General features: G+C 40.5%; 1 protein-coding gene across 1 annotated transcript in view; it reads right to left on the bottom strand.

Annotated features, from left to right (window-relative positions):
- The window catches only part of NCKAP5 (NCK associated protein 5), a 962,745-nt gene that overhangs the window by 191,430 nt on the left and 744,116 nt on the right, over positions 1–27,199 (bottom strand). The window contains 2 exon segments of the mRNA XM_044242595.1: positions 2,693–2,731; positions 14,083–14,151. Of these exon segments, the coding sequence (XP_044098530.1) occupies positions 2,693–2,731; positions 14,083–14,151 (108 nt within the window).

Here is a 27,199-nt window from a genome sequence, read left to right as displayed (position 1 = left end):
ACTTGACTAGGACAGTATATGTACATTTAACAGAAAGTGATAAGTTCATGGAAATAAATTTTTTTTTTTATCAGTATTGGGAAAAAGAAGTACACTCTGTTGTTTCAAGATGTTTATCTGGCCCAGTTCTTGATATGCCAGAAAAATGCTTTTTTGGTTGCTCTTGGCAGATTTGCTTTGTGTCATAACAAATGATATATTCTAAAACTGCATGGTTATGACTGTAATTTCACCTCAAAAAAATTTTTTTTGGTGACTTGGATAAATCACTCAGAATTTCTTCTCTCACTCTGTGCCAGCTACATCCCTCTTCAGAATTTGTTTTGTCATCTGCATTTGGAGTACATTTTGTTTCCTGTATTATGCTCTTAATTAAAAAGAAATTTGAGTCTTCTTGTAGTGATTTTATGGTCCTTGTAAAAACTGGGAGCTACACGTTTCTGTAGAACATGATTCTTTTGGAATCTTTGAAAATCCTGACATCTCTTCCTGCCTCAGAGTGTCCCTGAGGTATGCTATCTCACACAGTAGCATGTCTTTCTGGGTCTTAGTGCTTAACTGTACCAAGGTAGATTTATCTGTTTACTAGTTATTACTTGGATTTGTGTAGCTATTTTTTGTGGCTGACCTGAAGGGTCCTATTTTCCTTTATATTGTACCAGACAGCTTCCTTGTCTCTTTCCTGAGGCACCATTAAAAAAGATAGGCATGAGAAGTTTTCGACAGTTACACATAGAGCTGCATCAGTGCTTCCTTCATTCCTTAAGTTTATAATTAAATGAGCATAGAGTTTCCAATAGGAGGAAAGCAAATGAAAATGTAAAACTTTTGGAAAAGGAAAAAAAATTCAAATATGCTCTGACAGAAATTGCAAGATGTCCATCAACATCTGTTTTTCCCCTTCTCCTCTAATACTATGAAAATCAATTTTCACTAGGCACCCACCCAGAATTAAGACTTCACTGTCAGTTTCCTTAGGTGTAGCTGTGTGACTAAGATCTGTTCAAGGAGATGTAAATGAGGAGGTAAGAAAGCTTTAGGAATTCTCTCTTAAAGGGCAGCTAGTAAAAATGTGCCCCTTATCTTCTTCATTTACTTCAGGTTTTCCTTCTTCCTGATGGCTAGAATGTGGATGTGATGACTGAGCAAGAACAGCCATTCTGGACCATAAGGTAACCTTTGGAATGGAGGCTGCACCCGGTAGAATAACAAGATAGAAACCAGAGACACCTGGGAACCTATGGACTTTATGGAGCTGAGTCACCATAGCAACCCTATACTGCCTACCTGAAGATTTAGATATGAGAAAGAAATAGTATTTTAGTTTATTTAAGTTACTACCATTTTGGATCTCTGTTACTCACAATGGATCCTAATTTGACCTAAGAGGTATAGTCAAATCTCTCTATTTATGTGATATTGATGTAAACCTGAATCAGTTAAAATCATTTGAAACAGAAAATGTGATTCAACAAAAGTAGTTGAGGAGAAAATCTAGCAAAAATAATATCACAGTGCCTCTATAGTATAAATTAAAAATATTTATTTAAGTACCTTTAACAAGAAGTGGTCAACTCCAAATAAAATTATTCTTTATTAAAAAATCAAATGTCATAAATTACTTTGTTATCATTAGCCATGTACTCCAGAACATGCCACATGATCTAAGAATTTCTTTTATAGAAAAATTACCATCTCACAGAGGGGTAATTCAGAACGAATGAAATCTGAAAGAACTAGAATTTAGCCTCTGAGAAACATTATAGAAAGAAATGGGAAAGTTTCCATTAAGACATACCAAAATGGCCAAATTTGGGCAATAACTTGCATCTGCCCACTCTGACCCAATAATGTGATCTTATATTGTCTGAAGGTGGAGGGACATGGCAAAGGAGAAGGCATAAAAAGCTCATGCTAAAAAATGATTTGTTTTTATCCTCAACTTTATTGGGGAATAACCGTATACATTTAAAGGACAAAATGTAAGGTGCCTCGTTAGCACAGGAGGTAGCGCGTCAGTCTCATAAAGGGCAAAATGTGATGATATGATACATCTTCCGGGGTGAAATGGTTACCAAGATCAAGATAATTAACGCATTCACATCTCACATAGTTGTTTCTTTGTTGGTTTGGTGGGGAGAATGTTTAAGGTCTACTGTTAGCAACTTTCAAGTATACAATGCTGCCGCTTGTTCTGTATTTACCACAAACTGATTCCTGTAGGAACTCCTCTATGTGTTTCCTTTCATAGAATGACTACTGCAATTCTGGGAGGTGGGAACTGTTATCCTCACTTTACAGAAGAGGAAATAAGACCCAGAGAAATGAGATAACTTTCCTAAACTCAAAGACCTTTTCCTGGATTATAGGCATCTGTTAATGCTGACCATAAAAGGTGATTCATTTTATAGGAAGTAGAGGAATCCACCAACTTATAGAATATTAGCATTTGCTACATAAACAGGTCCATGGGAATCTTTCATCTTCTGTTACTTTACCAAGAGTTTGAACTTTATGATTCTTTTGGTCACTGATGTTACTTTGTATGCCCATCTAAAATACACACAATTTCAACCTAAGTGAATAAACAGAGAAGTATTGCATCTATCAATCACAATTTCCTGGTTTGACAATACGAGTTCCAACCTATTCACATAAGTACCTTGAAAATAATAAGCCAGGAATGACCTACCTTTTGAGTGAGCAGAGCTTGAACAACTTGGTTGGCTACCTGTAAAAAACAAAGAAAAGAGTTGCCATTTATAATAATGAGACTTTATACACATGGACTGTAATTTACCAATACGATTCCCACAGCTTATTCTACCTAATTAGCTCCTCGTTTGCTTCTTTCCTCTCTCTGTAGAGGACCTGATTCTTTTCATAATAAGCCTATGCTTCTAGGTAATATTCTGCTTTTTTCCAAAGGTGACCTTGTTGCTAATTAAGATGGTTAGGTTGGGAAGATCATTCATACCCTGACTTCCACATTTCCATATTTGGAAAAATAATATCCTTTCATATGTAAAGTACTCCAAGAGGGCTAAAAAACGATACAGCGTAAAACACGATCCTAATTATCTGTACACAGTTCCTACACTTTGCTGATTTATAATGTCCTTTGCCTCTCCTTCCTATTCTTTTGCGGTGTGACTATTTTGGTCTTTAAAATGACTTGGAATAGAGACAGGTTTGAATGGTGGAGAATAAGAGCAGCTCATTGTTTTCTAGATGCTCTGTTTACATCCTCAGTGTTTTCATTTATGTCATCCTCTTGTCACTGCTACCTGTAGCAGTATCTGGTAGTTGTTTACTCTAATATTTATTTTTCTCTAAGTAATAACTCTGGGGTTGTTTGTTTGTTTGTTTGTTTTGTTTTCTTTGGCTGGGTACATTCAAATACTTTCCCCAGTTCTCCTTGTAGATTAGTGTCAATTTGTGACAAGTTCCTGGCCAATGAGTTATAAGTCAACCTTTTTTCTTGATCTTATAGAAAATCTTTAAGAAGACGCCTCACTTTTTTTCCTTCTTTTCATGTCTGGGATATAAAAGTGATGGCTGGAACCTCAGCAGCCACCTTGATAAAGAAAGTAACAAGTATTGTTGGATGGAGAAACAGGATGAACTCAGTCCTCATGATGCAGGGAGTTTCACCGTCTATCTCTGAACTTCCAGGTAAGAGAGGGAAAAAAATAATTCACTGTTATTTTGAGCTTCTTCTAACACACAATCAAATAGAATTCTTACTAATATATTAACAAAATCCTAATTTTCTTCAGGTATCAGGCAGCTTGGGGCAGTAAGAGAAGCTAGGCCCCTCTCAGATGAAGGAGGTGAATCTTGATTAATCTATTCCAAACTTGGTAATTCCATTCCCTTTCAGTGAGTAGTCTAGCACTGAGCAATGTGGCACCATTCCAGCTAAAAGCCACATATAAAACCAATGACATGTACCTGTTTTTTTGCAAAGTATTTGCAAAGGTCTGCCATTTTCTCCAGACAACCATTCATCACTTTTTTATGTATTTGTGCTAAGATTTCTTTTTTCATCCGCGGGTTTCAAAAATACCATACAGGAAGTCAATTACTTCACTATAACTTTGAAACTATGCAATCCATACAGCTACTCTTGGTAAAATAAAGGTGGGTAGGTGACTTAAGTGGTATTTTTCAAGCAAGTACATGAACTGTACTCATTTAATATGATCACTGAAACTTACAGCATTAAAGACCAAGTCAGACTATATAAATGTCTTAGATACCAAGTTACTTCTGTTCATTCATTTCTTCCTTCATTTATTGAATATAAATCTGTAGAGTATTTGTAAAGTTAGATGACTGCAATATGTTCCTTTTTCAGAGAGAATATTACTGGCAAGCAGAACACAGCATGATAAGCACGAAATCATCCTGGTAATTCTCACATTCAACCAATGCCTGAGGGACACGCTTTCATCTTTTTACCTTGATAACCAATTTAATTTTTGGTGATACTAAACTGTGTGTGCTTATTCCCCTGTCTGGTATAGTGGAACAGATTAGGGTAAGAATGTTTGCATGGAGCTTGTTTTTTCACTCAATATTGACAAAGTAGCACACCCTAAATGACAGCTGGCTACCAGTAAGTCTCATTGAAAATTAAAACGCAGGCTTGTCATCAACTGTGGTTCATGTGGTTAGGAGGCATTCACAAGCACAAGCAGTAAATGATTAAAATCAGATTACCTATAACTGATTAGTTGAATTGTAGACACAAGGATTTTTTTTCTCCCTGTCAGAATCCTTCCCAACTTTACATTGTTGACATTAAGCAAAGGAGAGAGACCTTTCACTGAAACTAACTACAGTTTTGAAGAAAAACTTGGACAGTACCTGATATAGTTTTCTTGTTTGTTTATAGTCCAGCCCAAGTTAAAGAAACTTACCTAAGGGATCTCATAGACCAAAATAAACCATATTTCTCTTAACTGATGCCTTTTATTTTCCCTTTATCAGTTGACTTATACATGATCATAACAAAAATAAATGTTATTCAGCCCCACAAATTGACCAATAGTGTCATCTTGAAAATCTTCTAAACATTCATTCCAATTCGTAAGCCACTGAAGATTTAAAGTCAAACTATAGGTCATCTATTTTACTCTTGGCAAATTAAGAAAAAAACATGCAACAACAGAAGAGTTCAGCTATTCACACAGCTTGAATCAGGAACAATGTACCAAAATTAATTCATACCATAAATAATTTAATTCTTTTGGATCTCAAACTTTGGATTTGATTTACATTCTCATAAAACTGCCTAATATCAATATTTTCTTTTCTTCCCCCAACTGGTCCCTCACTTAAACCGGGCTGTGGAACAGTGGTCACATAAAATAGCTCTCCACATGATTTAACAGGAGACATAAATGAATATCCTAACTGTAATAGCCCACAGGAGAAAATACGTCCTGTCTTTGCAATCTGAGTATGTTGCCCTATAGGCTGATAGGCTCCATCTCTGACACAGTTCCTTCTGGCATGTACTTTGGACAATTGCTCTACCTAATAATTGAACAAAGATACACGAATGCATTATTCCTTTACCTCCTGACACGAGGTTATATTACCCAGAAGGACTTGCAGGTCCTCTGCAGAAGAGCAGGCCAGTTTGTGCAAATGCTGTCCTTGGTACTGTCTATAAGCTGCTTTCCTGGGTTTCTTCACTACTTTCACAGCTAAGCTTCCCTGAAGCATCAGTAGAACAGGTGTTTGGAGCTTGTGCCTGCAACCTCTAATAGGTTCACAAGATGACCCCTGGAACGGGCCCCTGCCCTCATCACAGAATTATGCCCTTAGCACTTGGGTTGCAAATAATCACACACCCGCAGGCCCAGCTAATGAGAATAAATAACTTCCAGTGTCACCTGACAGCTTTCCTCTCCAAAGAAAGGAAAAACAGCAGCTGGGCTGGGCCAGGGGGACTTGAGACAAGCGGAGCGAGCTGACAGTCCTGAAGCCTCTGGCTTGTTTTATAATCTGCCTTAGGTTCTCTTTGGAGACCTTCCTGCTTTGCCTCTGGTGGGCTAGGGCTGCAGGGGAGCAGAGATGCCAAGGAGAGGGCCCAGGTATGGCTCTTTTCCCTCAGACAAGCCAGCTCCTCTGACACCTGGCTCATCAAAACCCCACAAGAATCTTTGTTCTCCATCAGGCTCCTAGGGGTCCTGTCCCCAGACCCAGCCCCAGCCCGGCCCCCTGGACTCCCTGGAAGTAGGTGGGCAGAGGGAGGAGAAGTCAGGGTTGAAGCATTGTCTTTTCTTTTTTTCTTTCTTTCTTTTTTTTCTTTTTTAATAGTACTTGAGGCTGAACGAGAAGCCACACCTCAGAGTTATTCTAAGAGAGCCAGTTCTCCCCCAATCTAGAGGAGAGCCAGGGCTGGGTAGAAGGTGGTGGGGTGAGGAACTCTAAAGGCAGGAAGCTTTGACCAGGCTCCTCCTGCCTCACAGTCTTGCTTTTATCCATGTCTGTGCTATTTTATCATGTAAAACAACTGTCACATCAGCAAGCTCATTTAAAAACCTAACTGGACAAGGATGACTTTTGGAAAATGTGCTTTGGAGAAATTTTTAGTGCTTCCGAGTTTGGTTTATCACACTGAGGCAGCCGGGGACAAGTGGGAAGAGCACAGGGGCAGAATCACAAGAAGGACTTGGGTTCAAATGCAGCCCGTGTTGATGATACATTGATAGTTCTGGGGAAGGGGAGCAGCTTGACTTTACTCATTTGTGAACTGGCTACCTTTTGGTTTGTGAAAAATGCATGAGATGATAGATATAACCCAGGAAACCTCTTGGGGAGTACCTGATATAAAGCACTTACAACCGTATGCATGCGTAGTAGGTTATGCATGAATTGAATGAATAGCATTTTGAGATAACTAGTTAAGAAGAATGGTTTGAGACTATATTTTATTTGTATAAGGATGAAGAGTGTGTGTGTGTGTGTGTGTGTGTGTAATACGCATGTGTAAGTATAAATCACTAAGCCCTTATATTATTTATTTGCTATGTAAAATATTGGGAATGGGAAAAACTCATTGAAATACGTATGCGGGGGTCATAGGGAAAATTAATTGGGAAATTTATTTGGGGCTGACAATTTCCATTCATTTAGTCATTCAACAAATACACATTAAATGCATAGTATGGGCCACAGATTTTGCTGGATCTTGGAGAAATATGCTGAATAGAACACAGGTGCTGCCTCATGGTGGTCAGAATCTAGAGCAGATACAAGAAGTCCATCATCTGTTGATTTTGTGGTCCATTCAAGCAATGGACATTCAAAGCGTGTGAGAACAGCCACCAAGATCATCTCCTATCTCCATGGATTAAGATGTTGCTCTTCAAGATTACTTAGGACTCAGGTGAAGACATGCACTGAGAATGTCTGATGATTCCACAATCCAGTCTTGGCATATAGCATAAGAATTGGAGAAGAAGATCAGAACTGTTCTTAACAACATGCTTTTGCCTTTATTTAGCCTTAGTTTAAAAGAAATTCTGATTTTGTGTTTTGTTTTTGATTTTTCGTTTTTTCTGAACTACATCCATTTCCTGCCTGGATACTCTTAAGTAGAGAGCACAGAGAAGTCAGAGAAGAACTCAGATCTGGCATCCTCATGGACTATTGGGAACTCTGACTCTACTCTGGTGGTTTGAAGGTGGGGGCAGATGCTCCAAATTCTGCATGCAAAAAACTGCTGGGGAAGTCTGGTAAATTGCCAATTTCCTCACTCTTCATTCTGCTGGAGAATAGCTGAGTGAAGTCTGAGAATATGAATTTGTTTTCTTTTCTGTGTTGATTTTATGTTATTTTTTTTCTTTTACAAGTTTTTATTTAAATTCCAGTTAGTTATTATACAGTGTAATATTAGTTCCAGGTGTAGAACTTAGTGATTCATCACTTATATACAGCACCTGGTGCTCATCACAACTGGTGTCCTTCTTAACACCCATAACCCATCTAGCCCATTCCCCCCCAACTGTCCCATCCAACTCTCTTCCAGTAACCCTCAGTTTGTTCTCTATATAAGGGTTTGTTTTCTGGTTTGCCTCCTTTTTTCCCTCTGTGTTCATGTTTTTTGTTTCTTAAATTACACATATGAGTGAAATCATATGGTATCTCTTTCTAATTTATTTCATTTAGCATAATACACTCTAACCTCATCTGAGTCATTGCAAATGGCAAGATCTCACTCTTTTGATGGCTGAGTAATATTCCATTGCATATACATACGACATCTTCTTTATCCAGTCATCGGTCCCATTTGGGCTTTTTCCACAATTTGGTTATTATTGATAATGCTGCCAACTTTGGGGTGCATATACCCATTTGAGGCAGTATTTTTGTATCCTTTTGGTGAATACCTAGTAGTGTAATTGCTAGGTCATAGGGTAGTTCTATAGTTCTATTTTTAACTTTGTGAGGAACCTCCAATCTGCTTTCCAGAGTGGCTGCATCACTTTGCATTCCCACTGATAGTGTAAGAGGGTTCCTCTTTCTCTGCATCCTTGCCAACATGTGTTGTTTACTGTATTGTTAATTTTACACTTGATCTTAGCCAAAAGGCCGAGAAGCGATACTGTATTGTTAATTTTAGCCATTTTGATAGGTATGAGGTGATACTTCATTGTAGTTTTGATTTGCATTTCCCTGATGATGAGTGATGTTGAGCCTATTTTCATGTTCTATTAGCCATCTGAATGTCTTCTTTGAAAATATGTCTATTCATATCTTGTGCCCATTTTTAACTGGATTATTTATTTTTAGGGTGTTGACTTGTATAAATTCTTTATATATGTTGTATACTAACCCTTCATCAGATATGTCATTTACAAATAACTTTTCTCATTGCACAGGTTGCCTTTTAGTCTTCTTGACTGTTTTCTTCACTGTGCAGAGCTTTTTATCTCAATGAAGTCACAATAGTTTATTTTTACTTTTATTTTCCTTGCCTCAGGAGAAGTACCTAGTAAGAAGTTGCCATAGCCAATGTCAAAGAGGTTATTGTTTGTGTTCTCTGGGATTTTGATAGTTTCCCGTCTCACATTTAGGTCTCTCATCCATTTTGAATTTATGTTTTTGTATGGTGTAAGGAAGTGGTCCAGTTTCATTTTTCCACATGTTGTTGTCCAGTTTTCCCCAACACCCTTTGTTGAAGACACTGTCATTTTCCCTTCACATAGTCTTTCCTGCTTTGTCTAAGATTAGCTGACCATAGAGTTGAGGGTCCATTTCTGGGTTTATTCTGTTCCATTGATATGTGTTTGTTTTGTACGAGTACCGTACTGTCTTGATGACTCCAGCTTTGCAATATAGCTTGAAGTCCGGATTTGTGATGCCTCCAGCTTTGCTTTACTTCTTCAAGATTGCTTTGACTATTCAGAGTCTTTGTGGTTCAAGAATCTGCATTTTTGCAACCACTGCACATCTTTCTGATGCAGAAGGGGCCCAAAAACACACTTTGGGAAACGCTGGGACAGCATTTACTTTTTTTGTTTGCTCAGATACTGTTGAGGAATCGGAAATAACCCAAAATCTCCACATAGGTCTGTTGCTCTTCTATCATCATATCCAAGTTTGGTGGAGCTTTTATACTCTTAATGCCTCTTTCTGAAAATGTGCTCTGAAGCAAGCATTCAGAAGATCAAGTGCAATCGTTCTTAATCTTGGCTGAATATATAACTCCCTGGAGTCTTTAAGATTCCCAACACTCAGGCTCCACTTTAGACAGGCCAGAATTGGATCATAATCTCTGAGACATGGCCCAGCAGGCAGTATTCTTTTCTTTTGGGGGGGGGGCAGGGGGTGAAAATGGTGGTTTTATTAAAGCACATGGATAGGACTCAAGGGCAGAAAGAGTGGCTACATGTGGATTGTGAGGGGTGGCTAATTATATACTATGGTGTTGGGAAAGGTAAGGAAAAGGGAGGTTTTCAAAAGAACTTTCATATGCTAAAGAGGACTTAGGGGAGACTAGAGGCCTTGCCATTGTCAAGTTAAGGTTGTTTTTCCCCTCTGGCAAGGCTTTAACATTAAGATGGTTGGGAGCTTCCTGGAAGAAAGTCACACATATCCTGCCCAAGAGGGATGGGGTAGAGGGGGGAGGTTGCAGGGTGCTTAGTCTTTGTCTTCAGCTAGACTTCTGCTCCCTCATCATCTTCCCACTGAACAATTTTGACCCTTAAACCTTTAAGTTTGTTGAAGGTTGAAGGTCTCACCTTCTGTAAGTATTTCTGTTGAACAAGGGTGTAGAGATGTCCCTACTTATGGGTCAATATTGATCAGTTGGGGACCATATAGGGAAGTTATGAAAGGAGAGGCAGCTGAAACCGACATGGACAACATATATGACCCTCCCTTAGTAGAAAGGATCACCTGTCAGCTGCAAGTTATGGCGTGAAGGAGTCTTGACACTAGGCAGGGAGGAACCAGCCGGTAGTATTCTTAAACCTTCCCAGGTAAGTCCGATGTTCAGGGAAGGATGAGAACTACTCGGACTTCACCTGCTCCAACCCCTGTGGCTGAAGATGCCCTTTCAGTTCTGCCCCTTTCCCTGCCAATTCACTCACTACCTCTCCTGCCCTTTATTGACCATCTTGTATGTTCTCAAAGACCCCAGGGCAGTTCACTTCCTCTGTGTGTTTCCCTCATTTTGTTTTTCTGTGACTGACCCTCCCTCTCACTTCTTCCAGGCTAGGAGCACCATGACTTCCCAAGCCTGGGTGACCCTGATGCCTGACAAATATTTGTAGGATACAACTGGATCCAGTTAAATGTAAGGCCACATCGTGAGATCTTACTTTCCTTTTTTTCTTTTTTTTTTTTTAAGATTTTATTTATTTATTTGATAGAGATCACAAGTAGGCAGGAAGGTAGACAGAGAGAGAGGAGGAAGCAAGCTCCCCACTGAGCAGAGATCATGACTCCAGCAGAAGGCAGAGGCATTAACCCACTGAGCCACCCAGGCACACCTACTTCCTTTGTTTTTCCATGTGTCATTATAATTCTCTCCACGGGAATTAGTTGGTTCTAAAGGAACCCTGGCCAAGGCATTAGTGAAAACAAACAGCAATTCACTGCTTGCTAGCAAACTGTGTGTCTAACAGCTAGAGGAAGAAACTAGACTCAAGCATTCAAACCTCCAAACCCCTTAAGAAATCAAGACTGGTCCTTGGTGTTGTCTTTGTATTGCAAGGCAAGGAGAGGAGGAGCTAGGTAGAGGGGACATAAAGTGGTGAAGTGTGTGTGTGTGTGTGTGTGTACACTAGTGTGTACACATGTGTGCCAGTAAGCCCCTGTGTCTGTGATGTGGCTCTGTTTCCTTCTGAATGAACATACCCTTTTTTTTTTAGAACATACAGAAGGGATTTCCTACTCCCAAGTCTTTTCCCCAAATTCTCAACATGTTCTTCATTTCCCAGAAAATAACAATCAGTGCAAAAGGGATTGAAGAACATTTTAATTTTAAATTTATCCACTTGTGTATGTTTTATGAAACCCACTATAGCAAGGAAATAACTTACATGAGCCCTTACCTTGTTAGTTTGTCTAATTAGTCTAAAAAGTCTTGAAAAGAATTTCCAGTTGGCATTATTACTCCACTCAACTACCCCTTTGAGAGTGCTCTCTTATAATGCAGAGAAATGATTGTCTACCCTCACGCAATTAGTTACAAAACAACTGGCATGTGTAATCAGGGGCCAGTATCCTGAATGCAAAACATTTGTACCGTTCAGAGGTAGTTCTGAGTTGCAAATCACCTCTTTGGCAGCAGTTAATTTTTGCAATTAAGATCAGAGAGACTCTCTCTCTGAAAATTCTGTCTTCAGTCGAAACTCTATGTGAAATTATTCTGTGGATGCAAAATTATGTTTGACCCAACACACTCTGATGAAACCTTCCGAATGCAGGCGTAGGGAGGGAGCATATGGAAAACAAGACTAGGAGTTTCCACAAAGAAAGGCTGTGAGCTTTTTGACTGATGAGGAGGGATGACCTGTGGGAGAACTGTGACAAATAAGAGCTTCCTATGGTGTGACCCACATAAATTTAACTTCTTTTTTTTTTTTTTTTTAAAGATTTTATTTATTTATTTGACAGAGAGAAATCACAAGTAGATGGAGAGGCAGGCAGAGAGAGAGAGAGAGAGAGGGAAGCAGGCTCCCTGCTGAGCAGAGAGCCCGATACGGGACTCGATCCCAGGACCCTGAGATCATGACCTGAGCCGAAGGCAGTGGCTTAACCCACTGAGCCACCCAGGCGCCCCTAAATTTAACTTCTGAATACAGATTCACCTCATTAGAATTTCCGCACATGATGCTAAAGTGAAACTTTGCTGATCGATACATATGACCCAAGGGCAATATTTGTTCCTTTCAATATCCTTGGATCTATTTGGTCTTTCTTGCCCTAAACTTTGATTGGGCCAAGAGCCTGGGGGATGGGATTGAGAAGTGCTGAACTGGCCTCACTAGACTGAGTCATCATTTTCCCTCTTACGTCAACTTACTTCAGCTATTCTTTTGACTTTGGGCATTGCAAAGATTATTCTTAGTCTTTTTAAGTCCTGAGAGGGCAGAGCACTGCCAATACCACTTTGCTTGACTAACTGATATATGGCTAGAAATATGAAACAGGTTAAGTAACTTTCTGGAAACATGCTGAGTGTTCTTCAACTACACGAGTGTAACTGTAAGGCAAAGTGGTCCATAGTACAAGGACAGTGGCTCTCAAACTGTCACCTGGAGAGCCTGCAAACACACAGACCCTCATGCCCACTCTCAGAGTCCCTTCTGTGGGATGTCTAAGGTAGGACCTCAGAACGTGCATTTCCAACAACTTCCCAGGTGAGGCTGATGCTGTCGGCTCAGGGGTCACATTTTCAGAATTCCTGGTGTAAGAAACTCCTGGCCACAGCTGCAGCTCTGGGGAGAGACACCGCTTCCCCTTTTGGAAGGAGGGGAGAGGTATATGGTGGCGGTGACGATGTCATAAGGGGGATCTGAAGCTGTGTTCTTCATAGTGTAATCCATCGCCTTCTGGGACAGTGCAGGGGAGGGGAGGAAAGATCAAGAGTTTTCTGGAAAAGGTTTTCTTAATTGTTAGTGAGGAGAAAAAGACTGAAGATCTATATACTAGATTCCCCTGGTAAGTAAGAGACATGATAAAATGTAGTTGTGCTTATTTTCTGAAAACCTGGGTCAGCTGTTTCAAAACAACTCCTAAGATAACTAGATAGATATGTGCAAGTTTTAGGGTTTGGGGATAGATTACTGAGAAAGTCATCCTATTAAAGTAATAACTAATCACCAACAAAACCCCAGATGAGAGCTCAGCAGCGAGGCGAATGGCCAGTCCTTCCTGGGCGTTACTGCACCCTGAGACTGATGGTAGGATTCCTCACAGAGCCTGAGAGGAATGGCTGAGGGGAACAAGGGCCCTGCACACACTTCAATTTTCCCCTCACCTCCCAGGAGCTCAGAAACGCCCACCGTCTTCACCTTCATCTCTTCATTATCATCAAATAATATTTCTTGAGTTTACTCATGCATGTGGCTCTGTCTTTTCCCATTCTGCTCACATTTTCTTCCTCATTTCCCTTTCTCTTCTTGGCTTGTTCTCAATCTACTGATTTTTTTTTCTTACCCTCTGACTGCCAACTGTGAACATCATCCCCACCCACTCTATCAAGGATTTGCTTTTTCAGAAACGGGATCCAATTGGAGATGCAGCATGCCTTGACATGGCTTTTCTCGTTCACAGGCTGGGGCTCACACTTACTGGACAGAAGGAATTTATCATACAGTGAAGCATGCCCCAACTGTGCCCCAAGAATATTAAGTAATAGCCAAAAGAAATTTCCAGATGCCTGTACAATAAAATAGGGAGAGGTGGGAATAAGAAGAGGAAGGGGGAGAGAGACTGACCTTCCTTCTCAATATGCACATACATGTTTGCAACCTTCCTTTGGAGGACAAAATGCTTCCTAAATTCCTAAAAGGGTCAGCATTTTGTGAAGAACCGTTCTAGTCTGCTTACCTCGTCAAGACATCGCTCATACTGTTCCCTTTGATTTTCATTTTCCAAAGCCAATGCTGAGTTCTCTGCCTGCAGTGAGAAAACAAAAATAATACAGATAAATCAATGAAACGTTGTGTTAGGTGACAACTTATTCAATACAGTTACTAAATATATCTCCTCAGGATCCAAAACAATCTTTTAGAAGAATCTTTGACAACTTTGCTCTAAGTGCTATTATAAATATCTCAGGGATGACTTCTGTCTTATCAGCTTGTTCACAAAAGTGTATTACCATTTAGAGAAATGCAAGACTTGATATTCTGAACAGGTAGCAAATCAAATCATGGCCTGATGTGAGAGTGTTCTGTAAAAAGATTACCATGTTTATTTCATTCTATGAAAATGTAAATGTAAGGAATGCCTCAATCCACTTCATTAAGACCTGCTACAGTTTCACAACCCAATATTTGTTCAGGCCATAGAAAAGAATCTCAGGTAAATTCATGAGAGCATAGTTCCAAATGCAAACCAAGCATGTTGTTTTCCTTGTTAATCAATGGCTATTAAGCATAAGAATATAACGAGAAATTTAAGAATCGAACTACACTTGAGTATCCACTCCCCCTTTATAAAAACGACAGCTTTCCTGCTCCTCAGAGCCAGGTAGCTATCTGAATGGCAAATAGGTTATTAGAGGAGACTAGGTTGATTATGGTAACCTGGTTACCAGTGGAACAATAAGGAGGAAAACGCACTGGTATAAGCATATTAGGTTTTAGAAGGAGCACGAAATGGTGACATGGGAACTGTCCTCCCCATGGGTGACCTGTGTCCCCTTCAGCTAGTACTGGCCTCCTCTGAGTCCTGAGCTGGGCAAGTTAACCCTTCCCAAAGCAGCAGTGAGCACACCCCTCTTTTCTCCTTATAGTTTCTTCCTATTTAAGGAAATACAAAACAAAATACCAAAAACTTCCTATTTGGAAATAATTTCAAACTTGCAGATGATGTGAAAGAGTAGTGTGAAGAACTCCCCCATTCCCTTGCCTCAGATTCACCAGGTGTTAACATTTTGCCACACTTGAGAGATCACTAGATCATTCTCTTTTTCTTTCATCGTTTCCCCCTGCAACTTGAAAGGGAACTGCAGACATGATGCCCTTTATCCCTAAATACTTCTGTGTATGTTTCCTAATAACAAAAGCATTGTTTTACACAACCACGGTATCGTTGTCAAGTTCAGGGAATATTAATTGATACAACACTACAGTCTGATCTTCAGTACCTATTCCAATTCATCCATTGTCCCAATAGTGTCATCACAGCGATTTTTTTTTTCAGTCCTGAAACCCATCCAGAGTCAGGACGTACTACATCTATTTGTCATTCGTTCCAGAACAGTCCTTCATCTTTCATGCTATTAATTTCTTTTTCTGTTTTCATTTCTTTGTTTCCTTCCTTCCTTTCTCTTACTCTCCTTCCCCTCCTTCTTTTTCTTTCTTGGAAGAGTAAAGGCCCATTATTTTGTGGAATGCCCCTTACTTAGGGTTTGTTTCAAGTTTCCTTCTGCACACTTGGCAGGAGTAGCATATGACGGATGTTGGGTCCTTCTCAGTGCGTCCTATAAGAATTACGTCATGTCCATGTATCCATTACTGGACATGTTAGCTTGTCCCGTATGGTTAAGTTTACATGGTTCAGGTGGGGTCTGACAAATCTCTTCACTCCAAAGCTAATTTCCTTTTGTACCTAATAAATTGTGCAGAGATGTTTTTAGACTATGAAAATATCATATTTTTCATCAAACTTTCATCAGTTTATCTTAGCAACCACTGATGAATCTTACCTGAATCAATGATTCCTACAGTTGCACATGGTGACTTCTCACTCCATTTATTCCACATACATTTATGAATTTACATTCTATCATAAGAAAATGCCTTTCCTGTTTATTACTTATCAGTATGAATCCATGGATTCTTACATTATTGAAAGGGTTCTAAGTCATTACCATATGTGTTATGATGCTCAAGTTATCCCAGCTTTGGAAAGGTGAATGTCTATAACCTGTGTCCTTTTGACTGTTTTCACCACCTTGAAAAGACCTTTTTTTAGGTTCAGGGAAATGTTCCAAGCCCATTTTTCTTTCTCTTTATGCCATTCCTAAAATCAGCCATTTCTCAAAGGAATTCTGCTTGCTTTTAGTTGGGGAATGATAATTGGGAAAAAAAAAATCTGGTTATTAGTGTATGCCAGGGAGAAGTCATTTCTTCCAGTCCCTTTCAGTCAAAGAATCTCTTTCTCTTCTCACTATACCTATACGCGCACACACACACACACACACACACTCTCTCTCTCTCTCTCTCTCCAGCCCCTATAGAACTCCTCTTTGCCTCCCTCATTTCTTTTTCTTTTTTTTTTTTTGCCTCCCTCATTTCATATTTGTCTTCCTCTTCCACTGTAAAAACACAGGCAGCCATACATTCACTCATTTACTCAACCCCACAGTGCATGCAAGATTGCTACTGTATGGGAAACAATAGTAAGAAGACTTTGTAATGTGTTTTTCCTTTAGAATGTGGGTACACAGTAATGATGCTATGGTCAAAAGTTAGTTAATTGGTCACTGTCACCCATCTCTGTCATTATGCTATTTATTCGTTTGTGCAGTTCAGCTCGTTTGTTTCTGACAGTACTCAGATTTAATTTCTCTTCTTCTTGTACATGTCATCTAAATTTCTGAATATAGAAAATATTAATATGATTCCCAAAGTCAACACTATACTAAAGAGACACTCAGTGAGGTGTCACTTCCTCTCCTACTTCTCCTCCAGTCCCCTCCACCTTTTGCAGTTTCTTTAATAGTGTTTATTATTCCCTTTTGGGTATTACTTTATTACTATTTATTATTTACTTTATTACTATTTATTACTATTACTACTACTATTTATTACTATTACTTACTTTATTACTATTTATTACTATTACTACTACTATTTATTACTATTACTTACTTTATTACTATTTACTATCTAGTTAAAATCGCGTGCCTCGGCTCCCTCTAGATACGTGTGCCACAATCATTTCTCCCCTCAGTTCTTCTTCCTACCAGTCCTCTTGTCACATTCTTTTCTACTTTATCAGCGTGTTTCACTGTTCATGCACCCTGTTCCTACTCTTGTTTTAACGTCTTTACCGTATGATGATTGGAGGACGTTGGTCTCTAACATCCTAAAATTTTCCCTCTTCCTTTTTTCGGCAGAACCAGATATTCCAATGGCACCTCTTCTTCTCTCCTTGCTTCCTTCTCCCCAGAAACCTCGCTTCTCTGAGATTGCGCCCCTCCCCCCTTTCAAGCCCTGCCCTGCACACATAGACAGCACTGGGCACATCGAGTCTCCATTTGTGGTCAGTACGAGGAGCGCCTGCCACCACCCTCTCCTGGGACACAGAGGCTTGTAACCACAGCTCTGTGGGTATTTGGTGTTTGTCTACTGAACAGTGATTTGAAGTTCTAATGTTCCATTTTCTGGTAATGCAGAAGGTATGGGTTGTATGTGGTTTTATGTGTGCCTCTGATGTCTGCAATATTTTCTCTGACAGGTGTCTAAAAAGCTCCAGATTGAGACCAGTTTGTTATTTTCATCTACAATGAAACTTAGATGAAGTAATCAAATGAAAATGGGGGGAAAGTTCAGGGAAATTGCTAGCAGAAGCCTTTTGGGAAGTGCTCTTGCCACTGTTGGATCATCTTGACCTATTCCTAGTTCACGTCTGAGGATTCAACCCCTGTTTCTTCTTCAGGTACCAGTTCCAATACTTGGCTTTGACTTCTTTCCTCTGACCTGGTCCCTGTTTCAGCATCCACCCAAATACATCCGTCCCTGCGGTTGGATCCTGCGATGCTCTTTCCATTCTTGTCATGGGCAGACATCTCCCATGCAACCCAGCAATGCTATCCTCAGGCTGATGGGCTGTTTGGACTTACTCAATATTGGTTATCCCTGGACTGTTTCTGCTCTTCCTTCCCACCTCCAACCCCCCACTTTCCAACACTCAACTGAAAGCTGTTTCCTTATTGCTTGTTGCTGTTTCCTTCAGGGATGGCTGCCATCTGTCACACCGAACCTCTTTCATACCTGCGGCTGGTGTAACGTCTCTGGTCCTCCCTCAGCCTAGGTGGGAGGGTGGGCTCCAGTTTCTAGCCCCATGGTTGCAGACTACCTGGCAATACCTGGTTATGAAACCTTTAACAAGTCATTTGAGCTTGCCGGGTTCACGGTTCCTTAGGCAATAGATGAAGGGAACAGCCTAACCAATCTACAAAGTGGCTTCCAGTTCAAATATTTGGATTTCGTGAATCACAGGGGAACTGCTGAAATTCCATTTCTATAAAGTCACTGCTTTCTTCAGAGAAATTGAGCTCGCGTGGGGTCTGCTGGTTCCAGGAAGGCAACAGCACAAAGGATAATGGGAAGAGATAAAGGAGAGAATGGCAATGCCAGTTTACATTGTTTTCACTTTAAATGTCTTGGGAAAAATGTGTAAGGAAATAAAGCTGAAAATGGGAATTTATATGGGATGTCTCTATCTCGCTCCTACTCACAATATCATGTTGCAATAACACTACAATCGATCCATTCAGATAATTACCATCATTATACCACTTACATTACTTGCCTCACGTTTATTGCTCTGACAATCTATTACAGGCAAGCAAATTAAACACCTAAAGGGTGCTGGGGAAGACACTAGTCGTCACAGTTATGGTTAATGTGTTCAGTTGCAGATACCAATTTAATTGATGTAATCCTACATATCCCAGGGGACAACAGAGATATTAACAATTATGCCAGTGAAGTTAAAATAATCTTGAACTCGTGATCTTCTTTAATCCATTTGCATTTATAAGAAATTCAGGATTTACCTGCTACCAACACAAGGCAACAGGGGAAAAAACAAAAGGAGGATGAAAACAAACCTTAATTAAATGTGATTTAAAGAAACAGTAAATCATTTTATGGCAAGAATGAAAAAGGACAAGGTTTAAGAGGAAAAGAGAAGAAGTAGGTGTCACTATTGAGAATTACGGGAATGACAACACAGGTCTTTTCTACTTCAAGAAATTATGTTATTAAATCAGTATACCCAGAGGATATAATTAGAGCGTGCAGGCTAAATGTAAGAGTGGGTCTCTGTGTTCAGCTTGTCTTCTACAACAACCAAAAACTTTGGCTAGACCAAGTGCCTGATTTAGAGCTTAGTGTGGTTTCTTCGTGACTTCCAGTTGCTGGGATATAAATATGTTCCTGATTTCATCTCTAATGTTCTCACACATCTTTATAAAGCCGAGCACCTTCATAGAGTATATCCATATTGTTTTGGTTCACCATGGAGAGTGGGTCAAAGTGAACCTTTACTTAAAAGGAACTATGCGGGGAGGTGCCTGGGTGGCTCAGTGGGTTAAAGCCTCTGCCTTCAGCTCAGGTCATGATCCCAGGGTCTTGGGATGGAGCCCCGCATCGGGCTCTCTGCTCCGCAGGGAGCCTGCTTCCTCCTCTCTCTCTGCCTGCCTCTCTGTCTACTTGTACTCTCTCTCTGTCAAATCAATAAATAAAATCTTTAAAAATAATAATAATAATAATAATAATAATAATAAATAAAAGGAACTATGGGGAGCCTCTGCCTCTGGCTTGGGTCATGATCCCAGGGTCCTGGGATCAAGCCCCACAACAGGCTCTCTGCTCAGCGGGGAGCCTGCTTCCCCTCTCTCTCCGCATGCCTCTCTGCCTATTTGTGTTCTCTCTTGCTGTCAAATAAAGAAATTAAAAAAAAAAAAAAAAAAAGGAACTATGTTTCTCAGAGGTCTTGCTCTGTGAATAAATTCTAGCCAGAGCTTACAAATTACTGAAAGGACTGACACTTCTAAATCACTGTTGCACATGAATTCTCTAAATGCTAATTAGATCTAAGATCTCTCTATACCATGAATTTGCTTAATACATCCCCCATGGTTGAATGTCTATGTTGCCCTGGAATTCATATGATGAAATCTTATTGCCTGATGTGATGGTTTTAGGAGAGGACGAGGTGCTTTGGGAGTGATTAGGACATGAAGGCTGGATCCTCAAAAGTGGGGTTAGATTTATATAAAAGAGGCTCCACAAAGCTTGCTAGCTCCCTTCCACCCTGTGAGGACACGGTGAGAAGGTACTGGCTATGAGCCAGAAAGAGGGCCCACACCAGATTGATCAGACTTGATCTTGGACTTCCAGGTCTCCAGAACTGTGAAGAAATAAATTTTCATTGTTCATAAGCCACCCAGTCCACGGTATTTTGTTATAGTGGTCTGAACGGATTAATACAACATCCTTTTCCACAGACCAAAGTTAGAACAGTCCTACACAAGAGTTCCCTCTGTCGTAACAACTTCATTCAAGGCTTTCACTGCGTGTACTCTGTTCCCACTTATCCATCCAACATCCATCTTCCTTTGTTTGCTGCTTAAGAGAATTCAGCGTCTCTCAAGTCGGGCCATGCCCCTGACTTGATGAGGTCTCTCGGAAAGCCCCAGCTCTGGTTCCCAAGGCTGCACCTCGTGTTCTGCTGAGGGAGCCTGGGATATGCTCCGCTTCCCTATTGACCCTTCTAAACTCCACTCATTTTTTGTGATCTGGCTCAAATCTAAACCACTAAAATGGGGGGGATATATTAAATTTTAAGTAATTACAGATGTACAAAAATATTTGGAAACCTTTACAGAGAATCCCACTCCCCTTCCCTCAAATTCCTCAGAGTTTCCCTTTTTACCACACTTATTTGATCATTTGTTTTATACCTACTTGTAATCAGAGATGATTAATTTTTTTTAAAGTAAAGTTCAGACATGATAGCATTTTGCCCCTTAATATACAAATTAATGTTACATAACCACAGTGTACTTTTCAAATTCAAGAATGAACCTAATCCACTCTACAGAGCTTGTTCAAATTTCACCAATTATCCCTCTAATGTCCTTATCACGTCCAGGATCAACTGTAGGTTCCCAGAGCTGCACTTAAAATGATCATTTCTCTTTAGTCTCCCATAACATGGAAGAGTTCTTTTGTCTTTCATGACTTTGACATTTCTCAAGAATACAGACCAGGTATTTTGTAGAGTGTCTTTCAATTTGAGTTTGTTTGATGTTGCCTCATGGTTACATTAAAGTATTTCCCTTTATAATCAGTTTTTTTCTGAAAATATGTAACTATCCAAGGTCTTTGAGATTATGCAAATATCTAAATACCTACACTTTGTCCATTCATTTTAGAATCCATTTTATAGGTTTTTTTTTTTTTTTGCCTAAAACACGTATTACAGTGATAGTTACCAAATAGTGATTTTTAAATTCCTCTTTTCCTCCTATGTTCATTGGTTTGAACTCTACCAAAAGGAGAGATCATACATTTTCACAGTTATAATGCCCTCAATTGAGATTATTGGTTTTATGAATATTATTAATCTTCTCCAGTTAAACTATAAACCTTCTGAGGTACGGATCAAGCATTATATGCCTCTTTTCAAAAGAGAAATTCTTAAACTTGTGCATTTTTACTAGAGTTTTGGGTAGAAAGTAAACCTTTTCGTATTTATATATACTTAATATTAATGAGTTTGCACAAGTTGTGTGTTAGACACTTTTACCTATGTCCTCCAGTGCTGGTCATACACATTACTTATGGATATATCCTGATGCACCTTTTTGATAATATTTTGTAACCAAGTGGGAAATTAAACAAATAATTTTTACTCTGCACATGCCAATTTTTTTATTGTGCTATCTATAGTTTTCAAAAGAAAAAACCCATTATACATCATCTGATGCATGTTGACAACTGGCAGATTATTTTAAGTTACTTCTTTATAATGAGCAGTATGAGAAGTTCAGTTTTTGTTCCTTACCTAAGAGTGTTAATTTCATTCATCACTAGTATTATCATAATGATAGGTTAAAGATGGCTGCAAATGCTTTGTAATTTATCTCCTTAACTCTGGGCTGGCCTTATTGACTTGCATGACCAATATAAAGTGGCTGAAGTGCCATTTTGAGGACTTCCAAGGCAAGACCATGAGATTTTTCGCTTCTACCTTGGCCTCTCAGAACACAGCTCTGGGTGTCTTGAGCTGCCATGTGAGAAGGCTGGTATCTTGAGGTGGGATCAGACCCAAGCCCCATGGAGAGGCCCTGGAGGATGAGATACCATGTGGCGAGATACAGCCCAGACATGAGAATAAAGAAGCCATCTTGGAAATGGATCTCCTAACTCTAGCTGACACCACCTGGACTGGAGATGAACCCATTTGTGTCCTTTTTACATTTATGACCCACAAAATTGTTAGGAGAATTAAATAGTCATTTTAGGCCTCACAGCTTACAGAGCAATAGATAAGTGGAATGAACATATTTAGGCGATAAGCTAGAACATCATTTCTTCCAGGCATGCACTAGTTGTTGAGCTCTCGCTGTCTTCCAAATAGCATGCTGGGGAGGATACAAAGATATATAAAACATAAGGGCTACCTCAAAGAAGAAAAAAACCTAGTACAGGAAACAAATTAATGCCTCACATTGAAAGACATCATGTAATAGGATTAGAGAAAAAAAAAAAAAACAACTAATTATATGTGAGATAGGAAAGATATTTCCTGAAGAGGTAACTTGATGTTTGACTAAGCCTACTCAAGAAGTCCTCATTGGAATGAATAAAAATAATATGATTTTGAACAAAATGCCAAGGAAATGACATCTGACTTGTATTAGCAATCAGAAATAAATTATGCCGCCCTGCTCAAACCCTGGGTGTAGACATTGTCAAATCATTATGAAAATGAATAATGTCAGGGACCAGTAAATATCCACTGCAGAGAAAACCTTGGGTTCAAGAACGATGAACAAGAACAAACTGATGGCATGCAAATCAAAGTGGTGGAAATTGAGCAGGGGTAGAATGGTCTGGAAGAAAGAAGGAAAGGTGGAAAAAGGAGGGAAAAAAAGAAAAAAGGAATCTACAGTAATTATAAACAATGCACCCCTATAACTACTACTGTTGCAAAGCCTGGTCTTTTTCAAAATGACATCTTCCCAGATTGCTGAAAACCTTTCAGTTCAGTAAAGGTAGATAAGCCAGAATAAAAGTAAGAAATCATGGTTTGGCCTCACAGATGGGAAAGTGTCCTCCTCTACAGCTTCCACCCTGAAGCAGGGTGGCACTCTAGCTAAATAATTTCCTTACTGACTACAGTCAGCCTAGCAACTTCGGTCTGTGGGCCAAGGAACTTCACATATAGCCTTCCAAGCAAAACATACGCATGTCCCAAATACCCCTAATTATACTGTCATCTGTTCTATTTTGAAAGCTGTCTAAAAACACTAGGAGGATAAAGCACCAAAGGAAGGGCTAAGTATGTTATCACATGTCATCCAAGTAGGCACATTTTAATTTAGCAGAGTGGTAGGAACCTGAGTACGAAGGACACCAAGAACTAGACCTGGATATGGAGTCTCCTTCCCATCACCACCATCTGATGAAACTGATGCAGTCTGTATCATTCACCTGAACATGTCTGGTCACTGCAGTGGCTGTGCAAAGAATATGTGGCTAAGGGATGTTTCCCTCTAACTGTATGTAAGAACTCTATACCCAGGCAGGGTCTAGGGCTCCTGTACAGCTTGGAGGCAAATTCTGTCATCCTAAAAAAAATACTGGAAATAGTTGCAAGCTGTGTCCAGCCCCACAGGAATAAACATGGACACCTATGTGTCCACACATGCAGATAGAGCATCAGAATGTCCTTGCTCTTGCACTCAACAAACCCTAGGGATGCACACTAAGTACTGGCCCAGAACTTCAAGCTGAAATAAAAAGATATCCCTGGTTCAAGGAGTTCAGGATCCCCCACAATGACAACAGGTTATGCAGACCTAGCCACAGGTTCCTTTTTGAAGAAGTAGAAATAGAAAATGTTTTATGGTGAGACATCTGTGTACTTTCTGAATTTAAATACTTAGGTGGGGCTTTAGGCCAGGTATTTGCAAACTTGGGTGTGCATCACGATTACTCAGTATGCTTGCTAGATCAGAATGTTAGACCCCATTGGTTTGGACACAGCACATCCACAGCACATTTGGACCACATTCACAGGGAAGGACCTGTGAATTTGTGTCTCTGACAAGTTCCCAGGTGATGCTGATGCTACAGGTCTGGGAACCCCGTTCTGAGAACCAGTGTCCCAGATATGGATTGATTTCAGAATGAAGGCAGTTCTTACCCTCTGCCCCCCCCCCACCCTCTGAACTGCTCAGGGGTTTCTTAGTGCTTTTCTGGAACTGGAGGTGGCCCCCATGTTGTTCTCTCTACTGGGAAGCCTTCACCAATCTCTTGAGGTAGAATGGTGCATGCTCTCTGTTTCCACGACGTACCACCTGCGTACTTTGCATAGAGCACTTACCATAAAGATTCTCACTTCATAGAGAAGAAAACTCACAATTGTGAATTTCACTATCCTGACTCAGTTTATGAGTCCATCTCTCTCCTCAGACCTCAGTGATTCTCACTGTGTGGGGAGGGAGGGAAGAGTCCCTGAACGGATATGTCTGTGTGTGTCTCTGTGTCTGTGTGTGTATGTGGGTGTGTGTATCCATGTAGAATAGGAAAATACATGTGTGATTTGGAAAGTATTGCTTGATATTGTATTATATCTGAAAAATAATAAAAGGTAATGCTTTCACAACAAAAACAGAAAAAAAAATCTTGATAATTTTCTTGCCTACTGGGATATACAGGAAGGAAATCCATGTGTGGAGTCGGTAGGTAGGAGGAGAGGTAAGAAGGATGTATCATCCTAGAGGAAAATATGAGATTCTAATAGAGTGCTTTTTAAATTTCCTTTTTATTTTTGTTTTTTAATAGCAGGAGGCCTGGCCTTTGAAGTCAGGTAAGTGTTTATTTGGATCTTGGTGCTGCCTCTCCCCTGCCATGACCGCAGGCAAGTCACTCGGGCTCTGAGTCTGTCTTCTCCTTGGTGAATGAGAGGATAATAAATACCCATCGCTCTTTTGATGTTGAATGGCGTGATGAATTTAAAACACATCTAACACGGAGCCTGGCCCATTATCGGATTCTATCAATGTTCGTTTCCTTCTGTCCTTTGTACAACAATTCCCATCTGAACCTGGGCGGCTCATGGGGCTTAGCCGGGGCAGGGGTGTCAGCCAGGGTGTGTCCTGTGGGCAGCAGAGATTCCAGCCAAGAGAAGAGTAACCTGGGCCCTCACACCTGGGTATTTTTAAATTTTTTTAAGATTTATTCAGTTTTGAGAGAGAGAAAGAGAAAGAGTGGGAAGGAGCAGAGGGAGAGAATCTCAAGCAGATCTGGCCCCCAGCATGGAGCCTGACGCAGGGCTCGATCCCAGGATCCTGAGATCTTGCTCTGAGCCAATATGGAGAGTCAGATGCTCAACCGACTGAGCCACCCAGGTGACCCACACCTGGGTATTTTCAATAGCCTCATATATAGTTCAACTTTTGGCCCTGGCTCCTGTCACCTGCAGCCTCCCCTTCTCCCTTCCCCTACCCCTCTCTCCCCTCTCCTCACTTCTGCTTGCTGGTGCCCATTTATCTACAACCCGCTACAAAAAACCCTGCTCTCTGAGAGACACCCCCAACTTTATTCACATTAAGATTCAAAGCTGATAAGTAGAGCACTAAGAGGATTTGCATTTTAAAAGAGGATTAAGGAGTGAATCTTTAATTGTAGCATTGTAGGAATTAGAAAGTGGGCAGGTTTGCAGGGGTATAGGACCTTCTGGAACAGGGCATCTCATTCCACCTTGAAATCGTATCACAAGTGATCGCCTATGGGGCTTTCCTGGAAGGCCACGATCATGATAGTCTCCACCGTATCTTAGGCTCATTGAAAAGAACAATGCGCCACTCACAGTTCCCAACTGGTACACACGAAATAGTCATCTGTGTGCCTTGTGGATGCCATTGAGCCAGGTGCCTATTCTCATGCTTCACAGGAGCCTGCCGGCCCTGGGTTAGAGCACCCACCACACGTGGTGCAGGGTGGTTGGCGTACCCCCACCCCACCTCTGCCCAGAGAAGGCAGGCGATGATCTTCCCATACCCTCACTGCCCGGGACACCGAAGGGTACCCAGGCCATTTGTAATTCTCACCCTTTCCATATATAACTCTTACTTCCCAGGGCTCTACACCTGAGAAAGGATTATAAAAAGAAATACTAATTGGTTAGGGGGATAAACACTCCTGTTTTATGCATCCGAGATTCTGCTTCCTGATTCTACTCAAACTTACTTTCAAACCTTTGCCACTGGAAAGGCCGCAGGCATGACATGTCAGGACATCACCACAGCCACTGACCGTACCCCCAGCCCTATACCCAATCCTATCAGCAGTAACAGAGAAGTCCAGCTAAACCCCTCAGGCTGACAGGTAGTAACCGAGCCAGGCGGAGGCAGACACAGGGGAGCCAGTGGCTCGGGGGCCTGAGACAAGAGCTACATACAACCTCCTGGCAGCGGGACCAGGTTCTCACCTCAGCAAAACAACCAGCTCCTCTTTGGGAGTGTGCTGGAAAATGTTTAACCATCTGTTCTCTGGAACAGAAGAGCCCCGTTTTGGAGTCTTCTGTAATTTCTGATTCAAAAGGATCAATGCATCCCCATGTTTATTACAGCACTAATTACAACAGTCAAATTATGGAAGCAGCCTAAATGTCCATTGATACATGGATGGGTACAGGAGGTACGATCTAGATGCACAATGAACTATTCCTCAGCCATTTGAGATAATGTGCATAGATCTAGACGGTATAATGCTAAATGCACTAAGTCAGAGAAAGACAGATCTCTGATTTCACTCATATGTAGAATCTAACATAACAAAATGAAGAAACAAAGAAACAAAAGCAAAACCAAACCCATACATATAGAGAACATACTGGCGACTGACAGGGGTGGGTTAGCAGGTACAGGCTTTCAGCGATGGAGTGAATAAGCCCCAGAGATGAAGGGTACAGCACAGGGAGTACAGTCAATGGCACTGTAATACTGTTCTATGGCGACAGATGGCTG

This window comes from Neovison vison, chromosome 3 (assembly GCF_020171115.1).
Source record: "Neovison vison isolate M4711 chromosome 3, ASM_NN_V1, whole genome shotgun sequence".
In the NCBI taxonomy this organism is placed as follows: Eukaryota; Metazoa; Chordata; class Mammalia; order Carnivora; family Mustelidae; genus Neogale; species Neogale vison.
This window is presented reverse-complemented; position numbering and strand designations above follow the sequence as displayed.